This window comes from Chiloscyllium plagiosum, chromosome 42 (assembly GCF_004010195.1).
Source record: "Chiloscyllium plagiosum isolate BGI_BamShark_2017 chromosome 42, ASM401019v2, whole genome shotgun sequence".
In the NCBI taxonomy this organism is placed as follows: Eukaryota; Metazoa; Chordata; class Chondrichthyes; order Orectolobiformes; family Hemiscylliidae; genus Chiloscyllium; species Chiloscyllium plagiosum.
Genome location: NC_057751.1, coordinates 19,308,236 through 19,327,064, shown reverse-complemented (window position 1 = coordinate 19,327,064; position 18,829 = coordinate 19,308,236). Strand labels below are relative to the sequence as shown.

The following is an 18,829-nucleotide window of genomic DNA, read 5'->3' as shown; positions in this document are numbered from 1 at the left end:
GCTGGAAAAGCGCAGCAGGTCAGGCAGCATCCAAGGAACAGGGGAATCGATGTTTCGGGCATGAGCCCTTCTTCAGGCTTTTAAGTGGGAGGATTCGAAAGAGAAGTTGTTCAGGGTGAGGACCAGTTCAGTCAGTCGAAGGAGGGTGTCAGTGGAAGGGTACTGGTCGGTACGGCGGGAAAGGAAGAAGCGGAGGGCTTTGAGTCCTTCGTGATGGGGGATGGAGGTGTACAGGGACTGGATGTCCATGGTGAAGATAAGGCGTTGGGGACCGAGGAAGCGAAAATCATGGAGGAGGTGGAGGGCGTGGGTGGTGTCCCGAACGTAGGTGGGGAGTTCTTGGACTAAGGGGGACAAGACCGTGTCGAGGTCCTGAAGATGGGCTCATGCCCAAAACGTCGATTCTCCTGCTCCTTGGATGCTGCCTGACCTGCTGCGCTTTTCCAGCAACACATTTTCAGTCTATTATTAAGGACAAGATTGTGGAGTACTTGGAAGTGGATGGTAAAATAAGGCAGAGTCAGCATGGCTTCATCATGGGAAGGTCATGCCTGACAAATCTGTTAGAATTCTCTGAGGAGGTAACACGCAAGTTCGACAAAGGAGAGCCAGTGGATGTGATCTATTTGGATTTCCAGCTTTGACAAGCTGCCACATAGGAGGCTCCTAAATAAGAGAAGAGCCCATGGTGTTAGAGGCAAGATATTGGCATAGACAGAGGATTGGCTGACTGGCAGAAAGCAGGGAGTGGGGAATGAAAGCGGGTGACCAGTAGAGGTCAACAGGAGTCAGTGTTAGGATCCCATCTATTTACATGATACGTTAATGATCTGGACAAAGGAACTTTGGGCACTGTTGCTAAGTTTGCAGATGACAAATAGGTGGAGGGACAGGTAGTGTTGAGGAAACGATGAGGCTGCAGAAGGACTTGGACAGGCTTGTAGAGTGGACAAAGAAGTGGCAGATGGAATACAAAGAGGGAACGTATTCTGTATTTTGGAAGAATAGAGGTGGAGACCATTTTCTAAATGGTGAAAGACTTTGGAAATCTGAAGCACAAAGGGACTTGAGTCCTAGTTCAGGATTCTCTTAAAGGTTAACATGCAAGTTCAGTTGGCATTTGGGAAGGTAATTGCAATGTTAGCATTCATTTCAAGAGGGTTAGATATAAGAGCAGAGTTGTACTGCTGAGGATGTATAAGGCTCTGGTCAGACTGCATTTGGAATATTGTGAGCTGTTTTGGGCTCCGTATTTAAGGATGAATGTTGGAGGGGGGGTCCAGAGGGCGTTTGCAAGGATATTCCTGGGGATGAAGAGCTTGTCAGATGAGGAGCAGTTGAGGACTCTGGGTCTGCATTTGATAGAGGATAACAGGATGAGGGGAGGATGTCATTGACATTGTACAGAATACTGCTGGCCTGGAGAATGTGGATGTGGAGAAAATGTTTCCATTAAGGAGAGACTGGGACCAGAGGGCACAGCCTCCAAGTGATGGGACAACCCTTTAGAACAGAGAGGAGAAGGAATTTCTTCAATGAGGGTGGGGAACCTGTGGAACCCATTGCCACAGAAGGTTGTTGTGGCCAAGACATTAGGTGTCTTTAAGACAGAGATAGATAAGCTCTTGATTAATAAGATGTATCAGGAGCTACAGGGAGAAGGCAGGAGAATGAGGTTGAGAAATGCATCAGCCATGATCGAATGGTGGAGTGGACTCAAAGGGCCGAATGGCCTAATTCTGCTCCTATATTTTATACATACATGTCGATCTGCCTTTCCTCTGCTAAGTGGAAGTGCTCGGCTTGGATGGGCTGAAGAGGGTAAGGTAGTTCCTGACCTGCACTCAGTTGCACTGGTGCATAGAAGTGCTGTGATCAGGACCACTGCCACAGAGCTCATTTCATTGCCCAGAATGGAAAATCCACCAGGCTGTATAACAATTGGGCTGAAGGTGAATTTCAGTCCTGTTTCTCAGTAAAAACACTTTCATGTTGGCATCTTTTGTTTGCATTCTACATTACTCTCTCTTTTGGCTGCTCCACCCCGTCAGCCATCCAATTTGTAGTCAATATGGCAGGAGAATCTGGAGTTGTGCACTCAGCTGGCACAAGCTTGATGGGATGGGATGGACCAATTGTGTGTCTGTCAGAGATTATATTACAGGCCTGAGGTCTTGCCAAACATGAGCCCTCCTCGATCCACAATCTGACCAAGATGGAAGGTAAACAGGCTGGCATTTACATCTGTTCAAATGTTATCAGGGCTCAAAATAGGCATGTGAAACAGAGGACTGTTTCCATATTCTCCTCTCCTTTTATCAGGAAATGCCTGATTTCAGCTCAGCCTTACTGTTCAACAGCACAAACTAGATGTAAATAGTGCAAGCAAACTACTGCCTCACTGCTTCCATTTGCTGTGTCCCACCACAAATACATAATGTTAATGTTATATTTAAAGTCTCCATTGCATTGAATTTCATTGCAAAATCAAAATTACATTAGTGCCTTTAATGTAGCAAAATGTTACAAGCAGTTTGAATGGAGCATTATTAATAAAATCATTTTGAAACCAAGCCAAATTGGGGCAGAGGAGTTTGAGACCAGTGTGTACTCTGACAGTGTGCTCACTTTTCCAGATTTGCACTCTCTGCCATGGATATGGAACAGAAAGACTATGATTCACGTACACCGCTGCACATAGCTGCAGCTGAAGGTATGGATGAAGTTGTTAACTACTAAAGTAGCAGCATGCCTTCCAATTTTCATTACATTTAGTATCTCTTTCTCCTCTCAGACTGAACACACTCTGGTGTCTGGAGGCAACCAGCTTGAATTCTACCAATTCCACATTGTAGCCATCCACTGGAAAGGGCATGAGAACCACACCACCCAGCTAGTTTTCCCTCTACTGCTCCTCTGTTCATAAAAGTGAAAACACCTAGCTCATGTCCAGCCTATTCATTGATGCTCAGTAGCAGCAGTGTGTACCATCTTCTAGATGCACTGCAGAAATTCACCAAGTCTCCTTAAACAGCACCTTCCAAACCCACAACCACATCCATCTAGAAGGACAAGGGCAGCAGATACATGGGAACACCATCAGCTGCAAGTTCCCTCTAAGCCATTCACCATCCTGACTTGGGGTATATCACTGTTCCTTTAGTGTTGCAGGGTCAAAATCCTGCAACTAGTGGTTCAAGAAGGTAGCTCACCACTACCTTCTCAAAGACAGTTAGGGATAGACAATAAATGCTGGCTTAGCCAATGACTCCTACACGACGTGAATGAAGGCACAACCACCAAGGAAACACTTAACTGGGATGTGCAAGAGACCAGTATTGAAGGTCAAAGGAGGCTACAAAGTAATGAAGGATGAGGTTATGGCGAGGTTTGAAAACAAAGATAAGGATTTAAAAATTATTGCTGTATCAGTTGCCAGTGAAGGTTAGGAAAACAGGGATGATGGGTCAGTAAGATTTAGAGTGACTTACAAAATGGGCACCAGAGTTTTGGATGAGTGTGAGCTTTACATTGGGTGGAAGTGGAAAGTGAGTCAGGCACCAGCTGAAATAGTCTAGTGGTAACATTGGTATGGATGAGGATTTTGGGGGGGTTGAAGTAAGAGCAGGGAGGTGGCATGAAATATTCAGCAAACATCCTACTTAACCTATCAACAGGGGGGAAAAAAAAACTTTCACATCATCAGTGTTCCACAGAAGAGCATCTTCAACTGAACCAGTGAAACATTGCTTCCCACATCAGTTATCCTGTGGTATTGGAGTAAGTCCATCAGTTTAGAGCAACTGCCAAATTTGGAGTTGTTTTCTGCTCCAAGCCTCTACCAATTAGCCATTTTAATTGGTGGAAACTGTTTGAACTCCATTCATAATTGTGATGAGACATTCGTATCATAGGTTCCAACCCATGTTCCAGAAGTGAAACAGTAGGATGTGACCCACAATATATCTATTCCCAGACTCATTGCTATTGCTTTAACACACTTAAATGTTTATTAATTTTATGTAGGTCATGTGGAAGTGGTCAGTTTTCTTCTCGATGGCTGTCGTGTAAACCCCTTTTGCAAGGACAGGTAAGTGAAAAATCGCAGAAGTTGAAGAAATATAAATAAGGTTTAGATCATTCTTGCTCTTCAGTTCAGCTTCAACATGATTTTTTTCCACTCCAACTTTGACTAGTCTAACCTGGAGATGGATATTAGTGTTCTTCCAGTTACAAGTTTAATGAAATATATATTTCGAGCTTGGCTTTCAAACTAGTGGCAAATGGGTGTTGGTTACTTTTGTGAAGGGGTTAAAAGGAAAGGCCAGAGAACCCTGGCTTCATCCACTATGTGTCAGAGAGCACATGACTGCAAGCCCTCTGGAGCATTAATGGAAGATTGGTTGGTTTATACTATGGAGTTTATGACCGGCAGAGTAAACTTTGAAAGGCTTAACTTGCTTTTGATTTAGAATAATCAAAGATTGATCTTAGCTTAGAAAAACCCAGCAATCAAAAGCTTTTTGGTCAGTTTTGGAGGAAATTAAAAATTTGAGGAGACCAGACTGAACTGGGGTTAGAAGCAAATATTGTTACTCACTTAAAAAGGAGCATAAGACAGTTTAGGGAAAACAATTACTTTTGTGTAAAAGTGTAGCTTGTGAAGTTCCTGACCAGGGGTGTACGGTTAAAATTAAACTGCAGATTATTAAAAGACTGACAAAATCTCATCAATCATTCTGTTTTGAGAGTATTCATGTAAGAAGATCTCAGAGTTCACAAAACTGGAGAGAAGCAGTCAAGTCAAACCTGATATAGAAGGATAATATCTCTAGATCTGAAACACTTTAACATGTTGGGAAAATAGATGGGATTGTAAGATCTTTCAACTTATGTTCTAATTTATATAGCTTGGTTTATTATTTTTCTTTTACAATAAAATAGCAGTTCATTACATAAAAGAGAATTTACAGCCCAGGTTTAATTCTGAGATGTGACTTGTCCAGTAGTAATATCAGCTGGGTTCTGCTTCGTATAATCTTGGTATAGATTTAGAGTCTTTTGCTTATGATCTAGGAATGGAATGTAGCAGGACTTTTCCTGAAAGCACTACAATCATTCATTGGATTAAGTTCTAGCAATATGAAAGATGCAAATTTTGGTTACATGCTGCTGCAGTGCAGGTCTGGTATCCTTCCCATTACTGTGACGTAGTTGCACATGTTGGACCACCTTAAGCAAGAAACTCAAACATATCAGGCGGCACAGTGGTTAGTACTGCTGCCTCACAGTGCCAGGGACTCGGGTTCAATTCCTACCTCGGGCAACTAGCTGTCTGGAGTTTGCACATTCTCCCAGTGTCTGCGTGGGTTTTCTACCACAATCCAAAGATGTACAGGTCAGGTGAATTGGCTATGCTAAATTGCCCAGAGTATTAGGTCAGGGGTAAATGTAGGGGAAGGGGTCTGGTTGGGGTACTCTGTGGAGTATAGGTATGGACTTGTTGGGCCAAAGGGCCTGTTTCCATACTGTAGGGAATCTAATCTAATCATCCAATCTTAAAATTAACATCCATTGAGATGACAACAGTAAAAAAAAATTGTAATCTATAAATTTTGTCTTCAGTCATTCTTTTACCTATCCACAGATGGGGTAATACTCCACTTGATGATGCAATTCACTTCAACCATCACCACATTGCAAAGCTGCTAAGGAACTACCAGATGTCTTACTCCCTACCAGAGACAGCAGAGAGCAACTGTGAGAATACACCTGATGAAAATACAGGGGAGAGTAGTGAAAATCCACCAACCTCTTTTGTCACAAAAGTCTGAATACCAGTCCTGGTTCTCATGTGTTGCCCATGATGTAGGTGTCTAGTTAATGCAAACAGCTGTATCTGCCAGAATGTACAATAGAACTATTTGTCTTACAGCAAAGTCAAAAATCAATATTCACACCTATAAAATCACCACAACTTTGGTCGGGTGGCTAACTACCAAAAAACACCACTGAATAATTCAAAACAAGAGGTCACCAGCATTTTGCTCCCCATATTTTAGGGAAGGATATACTTGCATTGGAGGCAGTAGAAAGAAGGTTCACGAGATAGGACAACACTTTCATTCCAAGGACCAACGACGAAAGGCAATTTAATTGAAAGAAAGAAGATTCTAAAAAAAAAGGGTTGACATAAATAGTTTTCACTGGTCAGGAGATCTGAGACATAGTAGGGGCACGGTCTCAGGATAAGGGGCCAATAAATCTAGGACTAAGAGTAGAAATTACATTATAATAAAGAGTTGAGATTCTTTTGAATTCTGTATTGCAATGGGTTTTGGATGCTTCATCATTGAATATATCCAAGGCAGGGATAGACATTTTTGGAATCTCAGTGAATTCAGGTATATGGGGAGCAGGTGGGTGAGTAATATTGAAATCAAATCTCGGCATGATCGTATTGAATAGCAGAAGCGGCCCAAGGGCCATATGGTCTACTCCTGCTCCTATTTAGTGTATGAATGATAGAAGAAGATGGAAGCAAGATTTTTAAAAGATTATACTTCCCTGGTGATGACTTTTACTTTTCTCTTGGGGGAGATTCCCATGTAATTATATAGCAGTTACTATATTGTGTATGGTAAAAACAATGACTGCAGATGCTGGAAACCAGATTCTGGATTAGTGGTGCTGGAAGAGCACAGCAGTTCAGGCAGCATCCGAGGAGCAGTTAAAAAAAACAAAAAAACAAAAATAAAATAAAATAAATTCGACATTTCAGCCAAAAGCCCTTCATCAGGAATACCTGATGAAGGGCTTTTGCCCAAAACGTCAATTTTACTGCTCCTCAGATGCTGCCTGAACTGCTGTGCTCTTCCAGCATCACTAATCCAGAAACTCTATTGTGTATAACAAGCTTGAAATAGTGTTCTCTCAAACATGACCATCTGAGACTATTTGGTGTTGCTACCAACAGAAAAAATGCGTTATTTGCTCACTGCATCAAGGACAGTTAATGTTTAAACTGGATAACAAGCTTTGGTAGAATGATAGTTGTCAATGCAGTAATGTTGTACTTATATATTATGGATTATGATGACCATCCCTTTGGCAACTGAAGGAATGTCTGCACATTGGAGTTGGAGGTGTCACTGTGTAACTGAAACAAACTCTGACTAATGCTCAGAGTTCTAGATTGCTATTTACTTTGTTGTGATGAAATAAAAATACAATTACTGTACAATGATAATTGTTGTTCCAAATCATTAGATTTGTAATTAATAAGGCTAATATTGCCCTTTAATCATAAAATAAAGTGATCATTTTACTCCTGTAGAGTGTTTTAGATTAAGCTAATATTTAGAACACTCGAGAAGCAAACTTGGAGACACTAAAGAGGAGCCATTGAAAACAGAACAAGTTCCTCAATTTTTATGGAAAGCAACAGGCCAGCGTTGAATGTTGGAGGAGTGTAGAAAGATTAATGTTCTGGAGTTTTACTTTATCTGCCATTCCAGGACCAAGGAGTGTTTATACAGAACTTTCCTTTTGGTGATCAAAAGGGCGCATAGAAAACATGAAAGAGTAGATTGCAATATCCCCATCAGTAATTAGTAAGACCTCAGGATATGAGCACTTGAGCAATTATTTAAGGGGCATTTTCATCTTCTTGGTGCTTCAGACATGTAGATGACACCTAAATAACTGGTATTTGTAAGATTAAGTTCTACACTTCTGAAAAAATATCCTCTATTCCCAAGATGCATTTCCATCATGAGGACCACTTTTGTGAGGGCATAATGACACAGTGAGCCTCAGTCTGTACCAAACAGTTGAGCACTCTGCAAGATTTGGTTATATAACAAAAAAGCTAAAATACGATACCGCATGGTCTACCTTCCAAACCCCAGGAAGAAAAAAATTAATTGGAATAAAAGTTCCATACAGGTTGTTTTACATTATTTATTGATCAAAGAATGAAAATTACACAAACAGTGATAAATTGATCAGACAAACTTAACCAAAAGAAAAACAACACAAACTAATGGCATTATTTTTGGTCCTGTGGAAATAAAATATAGGTAGAGCCTGGTCTCAGTCAGTTAACAGAACATACGTGCCAAGAGGAGCTGAGATATATCTGCAAAAAGCCAGGCTTGTTCCAGGTTGCTGAAAACTCAGACATTTTGCATGCAGATACTTTCTATATCAACCTGTTCAAAACATTTTAATACACACCCCTGGAGCAGGTGAGAACTTGAACCTGGCTTGCCTGGACACTACCACCGCACCATAAGAGCTACCCTCCGTCCCCCTCCCCAACGCCAACATTTTGCATGAACAGTAGTGGTCTTAACTCTACAGTTTTAATGACTAGTTCTCCGGTATTTGGAGGGAAAAAAGAAACAGTCCTGAATGTTATTCCTCCCACCGTTCCTTCCCAGATGAATCATGTAAAGACTACTCATGGAAGGTTAGCAAAATATTAACTATGATGGGAATTTGCATCTGCAATGAGCCTGAATTATCATCATGTTTACTGTCACTTTGACTTGTACAATATATATTGCAGATAAGTGCAAAGCTAAGAGTAAAAATATAAACCACAGAGTAAACCAAACTTAAATACATATTCCAGTAAATTGCTTTGTCTATCCACACACAAACTGTGCCCTAGCAAGCTCCTAATATCCTGAAGTATTTGAAAATCAAACACCAGTTTTATCCAGCTGATATTCTGTGCATGACCTATCAGAGCCCTGGTGTATACCAGCCCTGGTCAACAGGCAGTCCACTGGCTGCCATGTGACTGGCCAACATTGTAATGGAAGAGTCCTTGTCCAAGTTACTGTGGAAAGATACACGGTTTTTGAGAAATGTGACAAGCTGCTCAGCCAATCAGAATCTGTTATCTTCCTGCCAATAGGCTTGATCAGAAACTAAATGTGGGTAAAACAGAGCCTCTGATTGAATGAGCAGGAAAACAGTGGAAGTGTACATAGAGATGAGCGTTTTGAATTTTCACAGCACTGAAGTTGTGCAGTGAGTAAACAGGGGAACAGCAAAGGGACAACTGACTCAGGAGAAGCTGCAGCCCAAGACTTCACTCCTGACAGGAGAAGCACTGGCCAGGTGGTTTTAATTTTGCAGTGATGGTGACTGGGGTGAGACAGAGTAAACAGAAACCAGAGACCCATGCCTCTCTTTGAAACCAGGAGAATCTCAGATGTAGTAAATAGAGGCCTCACTGTGGAACTTGGCTGCAGAGTTAAGAAAGGTGGCCACTGCCAGAGAGAGGTTGCTAATTTGAGGGTGGGGAACAGGTTCAACTTCATCAGGACAGAAGTGGCAAGAATGCAGCTCAGCTACAATGGCAGCAAAATGTACAAGGAATTCTGATATTGTACCTCTCCTCACTCTTGAAGGCAGCTTCTCTCACTTAGATTCCAGAAGGAGCTATTCAGTTAAACAACATTCTTGCAATGGGATTGGATATTATCTGTTTATTACCCATAACACATGGGAATACAAAGATGCTGACCCCCTTTGTCTCAGGCAAGACAATTAACAATGTAGGCATTAGATCAATGTCTTCTTTGTTCTTGAGCACAACAGGGTCATGTTGTGTCTGGAGAAGATAGCTGGTTTTAAGGAGTAAAACCAAATGGTACCATTGTACAAAACATGCTGGCATGTTCGACAACCTCAAAAGTTCAGGTGAGAATCAAGCAAGCAAAAAAAAAAAAATCACAAAATCCTGGTTGACTATCAATCATTCTTCAGAATTGTAAATGAAACTGTAAACAAAGACCAGTTGCTATTATATAATTTGGGAAACTCCAATCTGATGGGGATTTTGAAAGACTGGATGTATTTACAACTGTAGCACACCCCGAGAAAACTTGCCTTTCACATCAAACCATGGCTAGGAGAGTGGAGAACCTTGCATCGAACATTCAACATTCCCTGATCATAAAAAGCTTGCTTTCCATCAGTTTAGAGCCAGAGAACACCATGGATGTGCTACAGTTCAGCAAGTAATCTTTTAATGAGTCGTCATAAAAATTGGAAGACTTTGAGAAACTGCAAGAGAGGCACAACGTTGGGGTAAGACATTTTCATCAAAGTGCAGATTCTGGGCACTGTAAGAAGGGATTAAAACCCTCGATGGCAAACAAAGCAGAAGATGTGAGCTTCCCGACTGACGAGTGGTTGAATGACTTCGAATTCCTGATTGACACTAAGTTACTTTCAGTCTTCAACTTTGAATGAAAGGGAAGGGTCAGTTTATCAACAAACTGTATGAACATGCCCAAATGTTCCTTCAGAGGTTGGAACTGCTTCAGAAACATTGAAAATTAAGGACGTTGTTCATTTCACAACACCAGTGAGACATGCTCAGTCAATGAAAATTACACTGCACTGATTGGCAGCTTCAAACATTTGCAGACCCACTTGGAACAGATGCCACTGAAATCCATAACCCGTTCCACATGAAGCTTTAGCTGTAAAATGACTGACCTGAAGAGAGCTGTTGCAGAATGTGACTTTAGGTCATTTTAGTCATTATGTTCCTACGGTGTCTTGCCCAAATCTATTGAACCAAGCCCTTCAATTCATTACACGATTTGGCAGCACATCTCACTGCCACAGATTTTCGCAAGAATGAAAAACATCAAATCAAAATCATGATCATTTCTGATAAGACAGACATTAATCTGGAATACTCCATGTTGCTACATCAACAGGATGGGCAGACATTGACTTCTTATGCAGGCAAAGGCAATGCCAGGTATCTTACTGAATTAGTGTTCAATTTTGAGTTGGGCAGGTGAGAAATTGGTTTCCAATTTTTAGGTTGTTCAAATAGTGGCTTAAATTGATAGTAAAATAAGTTTCCAAACATCTGATGTTTTTCTTCTTAAGATTTGCACACTTGTCCCTATGAATGAGGAAATAAAAACAAAACGTGGTCCATCATGTGCAAATATGGGTGAAAGCGAAATGATTCCTGGGAGACAGGCATCTGTGGAATACTCAGCATTGCTGCAGTAAGCAAATGGGCAGGCACTGGTTTCTTTTGGAAGTAAAGGCAATATCAGAGAAGGCCAGAAAATAGTCATCTCATTTTTAGGGACTGCAAGGAGGTTCGACAAACCTGTTATGGAGAATATACACTGAGGAACAGTGGAGTTGGTCCCTTAACATACACTCTATAAAATGTGCAGGGTGTGAAACATTACAACAATTACTTCATTTCTGGTTCAATAATCTTAACAGCTACTTCATTTCTCACTCAATAATCTTCATTTTTACCTCTGAAATTCCCACTAGTCTCTAATACCTAAATTTCAAGTGAACTTCTGACTCCCATCAAACAATGGAGCACCCATCATCATAAACATAGAAACACAGATCATCAAACTTAGTCCCCTGTCCCCTAAGAACTATGTCTAACTCCTTCTTCAGAACATTCAGTGTTTTGGCTTTGACCACTTTTTGTGGCAGAGAATGGTACATGCCGCCCGCCCCCCTGCCCCCCCCAATTCTGCTGATCTCAGTCCTTAATGGTTTACTCCATATCCTTAGACTGCGATCCCTGGTTTTGGACTGCCCCACCATCAAGAATATCCTTCCTACATCTACCTTTTCTAGTCCAATTAGAAGTTCACAGGCTTCTGTGGAAATCCCCCACCCCCTCATTCTTCAAAACTCCAATGAATACAGTTCTAACTGATCCAGACTCTCTTCATCCATCAGTCCTGCCATCCCAGGAATCAATCCGTAAATAAAGCACCTTAACAATGATGCACACATTAAGGTTCAAATAATAATTAGAACCAACTCAGTAGTCCAAGCATCAGAAAAATCAAATGTCTGGAACGTTTGTGTACCTTATTATCTTTATCTCATACAGATTTGAAACACCATTCACAATGAACCCATATTCTATACCAGATATTTACACAGGATAGCCACTGTAAAAAGCTAATTGGGTCATTGACAAAGCATAGAAGAAGAGAGGTTAAACAGCAGTGGGAATACACATGAGAACAAGCAAGGGCATGAATGCACACATGTAGGAGAGCGAGTGCAAGGGAATGAATTGCACAACTGACATATGTTGAGATGTAATGGCTATTTGGTAGCCACATATAAACAGAAAGTAAATTGTGCAACAACTGTAATGCACAAGACTTAAAAATTTCCTTTTCTGTACCTCAAGGGGATCTTTCACAGAAAAACCTCTAAGACTTAATGTCAACCACAATTTGATTTATTCTTAAAAGCCTTCATGAGTATTTCACTTGGTTCAATGTTGATATATCCTAATTATTACATTCAACTATACCAGCAACTGTCACACATGACAAGTCTGTTCCTCAAACATGAGGAACACCTTTTAAAAGAATTTGGCATATAATCCTAACTCAATTATTTAGAATAAACCAGGATTACTTTTGTGAAATCTTGATCACTTTGGGAACAGGATTCAAGAACTCTGCGACAGTCAATCTGGTGAAAAAGGAAAGATTGCTTTCCTAATTCTTCCAGCACTGAACAGCAGAAAGTCATCAAAGTAAGCTATAGTTACACTTTTTATCCAGCTCCTTTTTTATGTCTATCTCTCAAATTATCAGTCAGTATAAAATTTGTGGACAGGAAGTCTCCATCAGTTTCTCCCAGTTAGATAATAAGCCTATTCAAGATGGATAAAAAAATATAGTCAGTCCAAATATTAAAGATAAACAAGCAAGTCTCTGTAAAGATGCTTTCTTAGATTGAAAACTTTAAGCAGCACTGGCTTGTTGGGAGTTACTTTCTTTGCTTTATCCTAAAAATTCTTAGTTTCAAACATATTCTACAGCTACAAGAATATTTTGCAAAGCAGAAGAAAGCATAAGGTTAATCATCAAATTGATGACTTGTGATCCCACAAGGGCCATTTAATGATACAGGTGGGGGAGAGAAGCAACAATAGTGAGGTTAGTGTTGTTATAAGTTTTTTTTTTGGGGGGGGGGGGGTTGGGAGGGAAAAACATTTGTGGCCTGGCCTCTTCCTGTCTCAGCAGAATAATGTTTTACATGAATTTATATGCTACACCACCTCCAACATGATGGGGATAGCATGGACCAGAACACCGGTTTCTCCTGGTCAGTTAAGCAGAAAACAAGATTCATTGGAGGCAACACTGCTCCAGCAAACAACAACATTCACATTTCCCCTTTAATTTCCTACATAAATTGGAATGGGAACGAAATGGTTCACTGATACTCTTCCAAGCTCTTGTCACATGTATCATCAGTGTTGGCTTGTTTTTACGTACACACAAGATTGCATTTTAGCAACATAACAGTTTTGCTGTTTACAGTGACAGCTCAATCTCAGAATTGAAAACATTACGAAAGATAATCCTATGAAGTGTACAGAGTTAAGATGATGGAACAAAGTCCACATTCTAGAAATTTGACGATTCATTTTGCAGTAGAAAGATGAGATCCCCCATGGATAATTTCACCGTTGGTTCTAAATCATCGAATCAGATTCCAGAAATTCCATTAAATCTGTAGGGGAGAAACACAATTAGAGTGAAGTGAGAATGTGATGGATTGGAAAGGGTCTTTACTGTCAAATTGTTATAGAGCTATCATTCTTAAGTGTTCACAAGCACAGACTGGAGGCTATCGCATTGCGAGAGACTGGCAAAATGGAGGAAAGTAGTAACGTGGCATGTACAGAGGAACCTCGATTATCTGAATGAGATGGGTGGGCACTATTTTGTTCAGATAATCAATTTTACCTTAAACAAGGGAAGCCATACTGATCTAACACTGTGCTCTACTAGAGAATTTGTTTAAATCTATAATTTTAATGAGTCTGCTATTTAAACAAACTAATCTTGCATTCTGCAAATTACAGGTTAAACTGAGAAGGACTAAACCCTTACCACCACATAAATACTGTAGAGGAAATCCCAGCATTAACAAGGTCTCGAATAGCTTCTACGATCACAAGAGCATTTGTCAGGTTCTAGGAACTCAGTCTTGCGATAGAAAGACAGAAGCATAAACGCCTCATGCATGCGGTTACTTTCATGGCCTTCTTTTTCCATGAACGGCCCGGTAAAGTGACAGGAAAACTGTAAAACACCTAGTTTTGCAAAGGGCTGGGTAACTAACCCTTACCTAAAAGATATCCAGTTGCTGATGCTTGAGCTGCTTATGTTTCTTTGTTTTTTCCAGTGTTTTCACATCTTCTTCAGTCCATATAAATCAAATACACTTACCTCTCCGAGGTAACGTTTTTGCAGGACCTTGAGATCTTGTTCAGATAATCCAAAATTCGGTTAATCGAATGCCAGATAGAGGTTCCTCTGTACATTATATATTACTACCCGAGTGTACATTTAATGAGGTGTATTAAAGTGGTGTATTTAAATTATTCTGCGAGAAACAAGCCCGGTTCTGTATCACTGCCTCCACTCCCCCTCAACACCTCAAGGCTGAAAAGAAGAGACATGATAGAATACCTGTATATTTCAGCCTTTCAGTCATTAAGTGTTAGGTCATATGCAAGAGTGGAATGAAAACCAGTTAAACATGTAAATTATGAAAGACAGCAGAGAGAGACAAGATGGAGAATCTACCTTGTAGATCTTTCCTAAGAACATTGTCCAACTTCATAGATTCTGGAGGAACATATACATGTCATCAACATGGCAATAGTGGTTCCCCCAATTCGAGATCATACAAAAAAAAAGCTCCTGATCAGTTGAAAAGTGGCATGAGACCTCAACTAGAGTTTAGTTCATAAGTTCATAAGATCGAGTCTGCTCCGCCATTCGATCATGGCTGATATGCTGCTCACTCCCAATTTCCTGCCTTCTCTCCATAACCCTTCAACCCATTACCAAATAAAAATCTGTCTAACTCCTCCTTACCTTTACTCCCTGTCCCAGCACCCACAGCACTTTGGGGTAGGGAATGCCATAGCTCCACAACCCACTGGGAGAAGTCGTTTCTCCTGAACTCGGTTTTAAACTTACTACCCCCTTATCTGAAGGCTATGACCACAAATGGAAGCATCTGCTCCATATCTATTTTATTCATACTTTTTATCATCTTGAATATCTCAATTTGATCTCCCTTCATTTTTCTAAATTCCAGAGAGTACAGGTTCAATCTCTCTTCATCAGACAAAGCCCCTCATCTCTGAGATCAATCTAGTGAACCTCCTCTGAACTGCCTCCAATGCCACGACATCTTTCCTCAAATAAAGGGACCAAAACTGGGCACAATACCCCAGGTGCAGTCTCACCAATACCTTGTATAGTTGCAACAACACCTTTATATTCTATTCCTTTAGCTATAAAAGTCAACATTCCATTTGCTTTCTTTATTATCTGCTGTACCTGCATGCTAGTTTCCTGTGACTCATGAACAAGGACACCCAGATCCCTCTGCACCAGAGCACCTCGAAGTCTCTGCCTGTTTAGATAATAAGTCACCTTCCCATTTTTTTCCGACCCAAATAGACAATCTCACATTTATCCAGGTTAAACTCCATTTGCCACATTTTGGCCCACTCTCTTAATCTATCTATATCCATTTGTAAGGTTCTTATTTCCTCATTGCAATTTAACCCAAAACTGTGTTATCAGAACACACATCAGATATAACTGATGTGCAATGCTGTCATGTTGAGGTGTGAAAAGAAGCATGTAGTAATATAAGATTGTAACCTTAAAATTAGTTTAAAACAAAGCAATGGTCCCCCATGAAAACTGGATTCATTCTCCTGCCCCAAAGTGCCATGATGGAGAGGGGCACAATAATTTCCTCAATGAAAATTAGCTAAAACATGATGCAAGAAACAAAAACAAAAGAGAAAAGAACTAGAGGAGGCACAGTCACAGAACAACAAATTTCATGGTCTTACCACAGAACCGAAACAGTTTGGCAAGACAAACATTTCCAAGTAAATAATAACGTTACCTGATAATTGAAGGTTACCCAGCTGACAATCATCCATGATCTCGTCACTGGGAAGATCAGAAGACCGTCTGCAGAGGGGTGGGTGTGGGGAGCGGCAGAAAGGAGAGAAACCTCAAAAATCCAGAATACATTCTCTTCACAATTTAATGCAGCAGTTTTACATCCATCCCAATACAACAGAAGGAAACATGAAAGACCACCTTCACTTCTTCTGCAGCATTGTGGCCAACAGTCAGAAAGTGATGGGCTTAAATCCCAATTAGGGAATCAAGCAAAAAAGATCGAGGCTGACACATTGGAGCAACATTCAGTGCGCTGCCTCAGAGGTTTCATCCTCATGGGGCAAGTGTGCCAAAGATGAAGCTCTGCAATTCCCAGAGTCATCACAAAAGTTAAAGATTTATAGAAGTTCATAAAACCAGTTTTCCCTCTACCCCCCACCAATTTCTCTGTCTTTCAGACCCAGGTTTGCAGAAAGCATGGACCACATTGCTGTACTTAACAGGAATTACAATGTTTGCAAATAACTAGATGAACAATTATGGATCAAAATACAAGTCTGCTGGTTAAAATTGTACCCTCATTATGAAACTCCCCCTACACACACACACACACACACACACACACACACACACACGTCAGGTAGTGGGAAAGACTGAACAGGCAGTTCAATGGTCACTGTCCAAAAGGGTTTGCTGAAATGATCCTCTTTTGCTCATCAAGACTTCCTGTTCCTCAACCTACCTTCCCCAGGCTCACAGGAGGCAAAAAGCAACTTAGAAAGTGTCTGATTTATTGTTAAGGGCCACAGCTTACAGAAACTGAGAAGGGAAGTAAACTGGCTGTCATCAGGCTGGATGTGTTTTACTGTGGAGAAAGGACAGTGTCTTCCTTTCCAGAGGTCTGATGGCTTCTAGTGCCAATATTCACAGCCACAAGCTGTTGAGCTACCTAGGAACCAATCACATAGTTGTTGGCAGGCAGCAAGTCTTTGTCATCAACAACAGGTCCCCATTCCCCCGAGCAATCAGCTACTTTTTGCTGGCCAAGTTTCCATTTGTACACATATCCAGCTTGTCTGTAATTAGATTTCTCCCACTGCTTGAATAAACATCTGTGTAAATAGTGCTTCAGTAACTTCCTTCTCATTTTTAAAAAGTGCAGCAATCCTTTCCACAACGGTTTGGTTTTAAACCAGTCTTTTCCCATTTCAGTCCACAATCAAAAATACAGAAAATTCAAAAATAGATGAATGAGATAGATAGGATAGTTCAATTTGTTCTGATGAATGTTGAAAATTTTAAATGGTGTATTTTTTTTTAAAAAAGGAGGATTCAAAGTTGTTCTGACATCCTGGCTAACGTTCATTCCTTCACAGAGCCATTAAGACAGCCAAGGACCAGTACCGATCCAAACTAGAGACAAAAACAGACACCCAGCGACTATGGCAAGGCCTGAATGACATCACAGGTTCTAAAAAGAGACAGTGCAAGATAGCAAACGATGACACATCCCTCCCAGGTCATCTCAATGCCTTCGCTTTGAGCAGAATTTCGGCGGAGGGGTAACACCTATTCTGACAGGTCCTGACTAACTTATCCCAACAGTCACTGAATCAGAGATCAGATCAGTTTTCCTTCATGTGAATCCAAGGAAAACGATGGGACCAGACAGAGTACCAGGCCGTGCACTCAGAGCATGCTCAGATCAACTGACAGAGGTCTTCTCGGACATCTTCAACCTCTCCCTGCGGCAGGGCCACTGTCCCTGCCTGTTCCAAGAGGGCCATCATCATCCCTGTGCCTAAGGCAGCTCATGTAGCATGTCTCAATGACTACCGCCCAGTGGCCCTAGCTTCAGTGGTCATGAAGTGCTTTGAAAGGCTGGTCATGGCATTAATCAACTCCAGCCTGCCCACTACTCTTGACCCACTCCAATTTGCCTATCGGACCAACAGATTCAAGTCAGATGCCATATCACTTGCCCTGAACTCCTCCCTAGAATATCTTGACACCAAGAACAGCTGCGTAAGAATCCTACTCATTGACTACAGTTCAACCTTCAACACTATTATCCCCTCGAGACTGATTACTAAACTTAGTGATCTCAGATTAAGCCTCACTCTCTGCAACTGGATCCTCAGTTTCCTGACCCACAGGCCACAACCAGTGAAGATTGGGGATAATATTTCATCCTCACTAACACTCAACACTGGAGCCCCCCAGGAGTGCGTACTCAGCCCCCTACTGTACTCACTGTATACCCATCACTGCATCACCAAATACCAGACTAATGCCATTTGCAAGTTCACTGATGACACCACCATAGTCAGTCGAATCTCAGATGGCGATGAGACAGACTATAGACGGGAGGTGGAAGACCGGGAAAAATGGTGCACTGAGAACAACCTAGCTCTCAATGCTGGAAAAACCAAGGATCTCATTATTGACTTTCGGCAGGATGTTAGTCAGCCCCCCCTTCCCCCCCACACACATTAACAGCACAGAGGTAGAACGAATGGGGAGTGTCAAGCTCCTGGGAGTGGTCAGCCACAACAAGCTTCCTGGTTACAAAGGCCCAACAATGTCTCTTCTTCCTCAGGCAGCTGAGGAAATTTGGCATGACCAAAGTTTGAGAGAAGACTTGTAGCTCGGGTGCTCGTTGTTGTGGTTCTGTTCGCCGAGCTGGGAATTTGTGTTGCAGATGTTTCGTCCCCTGTCTAGGTGACATCCTCAGTGCTTGGGAGCCTCCTGAGAAGTGTTCCTGTGTTGTTTCCTTTGGCATTTATAGTGGTTTGTCTCTGCTGCTTCCGGTTGTCAGTTCCAGCTGTCCG

The 18,829-nt window shown here is 41.3% G+C and overlaps 2 protein-coding genes across 5 annotated transcripts in view; one reads left to right on the top strand and one right to left on the bottom strand.

The window, feature by feature from the left end:
• The window catches only part of LOC122543211 (glutaminase kidney isoform, mitochondrial-like), a 61,475-nt gene extending 54,762 nt beyond the window's left edge, over nt 1–6,713 (top strand). For both annotated transcript variants that reach the window (XM_043681684.1, XM_043681685.1), the window contains 3 exons: nt 2,637–2,713; nt 4,027–4,090; nt 5,648–6,713. In XM_043681684.1, coding sequence (XP_043537619.1) covers nt 2,637–2,713; nt 4,027–4,090; nt 5,648–5,834 — 328 coding nt within the window. In that variant the 3' untranslated portion in view covers nt 5,835–6,713. The remainder of the gene's footprint in view (nt 1–2,636; nt 2,714–4,026; nt 4,091–5,647) is intronic.
• A 1,235-nt stretch (nt 6,714–7,948) lies between these two features.
• Nucleotides 7,949–18,829, bottom strand: part of LOC122543210 (signal transducer and activator of transcription 1-like) — a 79,066-nt gene continuing 68,185 nt past the window's right edge. For 2 of the 3 annotated variants that reach the window (XM_043681683.1, XM_043681681.1), the window contains 3 exons: nt 15,997–16,064; nt 14,649–14,690; nt 7,949–13,566 (listed from right to left, as the gene is read on the bottom strand). In XM_043681683.1, the coding sequence (XP_043537618.1) occupies nt 13,529–13,566; nt 14,649–14,690; nt 15,997–16,064 (148 nt within the window). In that variant the 3' untranslated portion in view covers nt 7,949–13,528. The remainder of the gene's footprint in view (nt 13,567–14,648; nt 14,691–15,996; nt 16,065–18,829) is intronic. The other variant, XM_043681682.1, reaches the window with a different exon arrangement.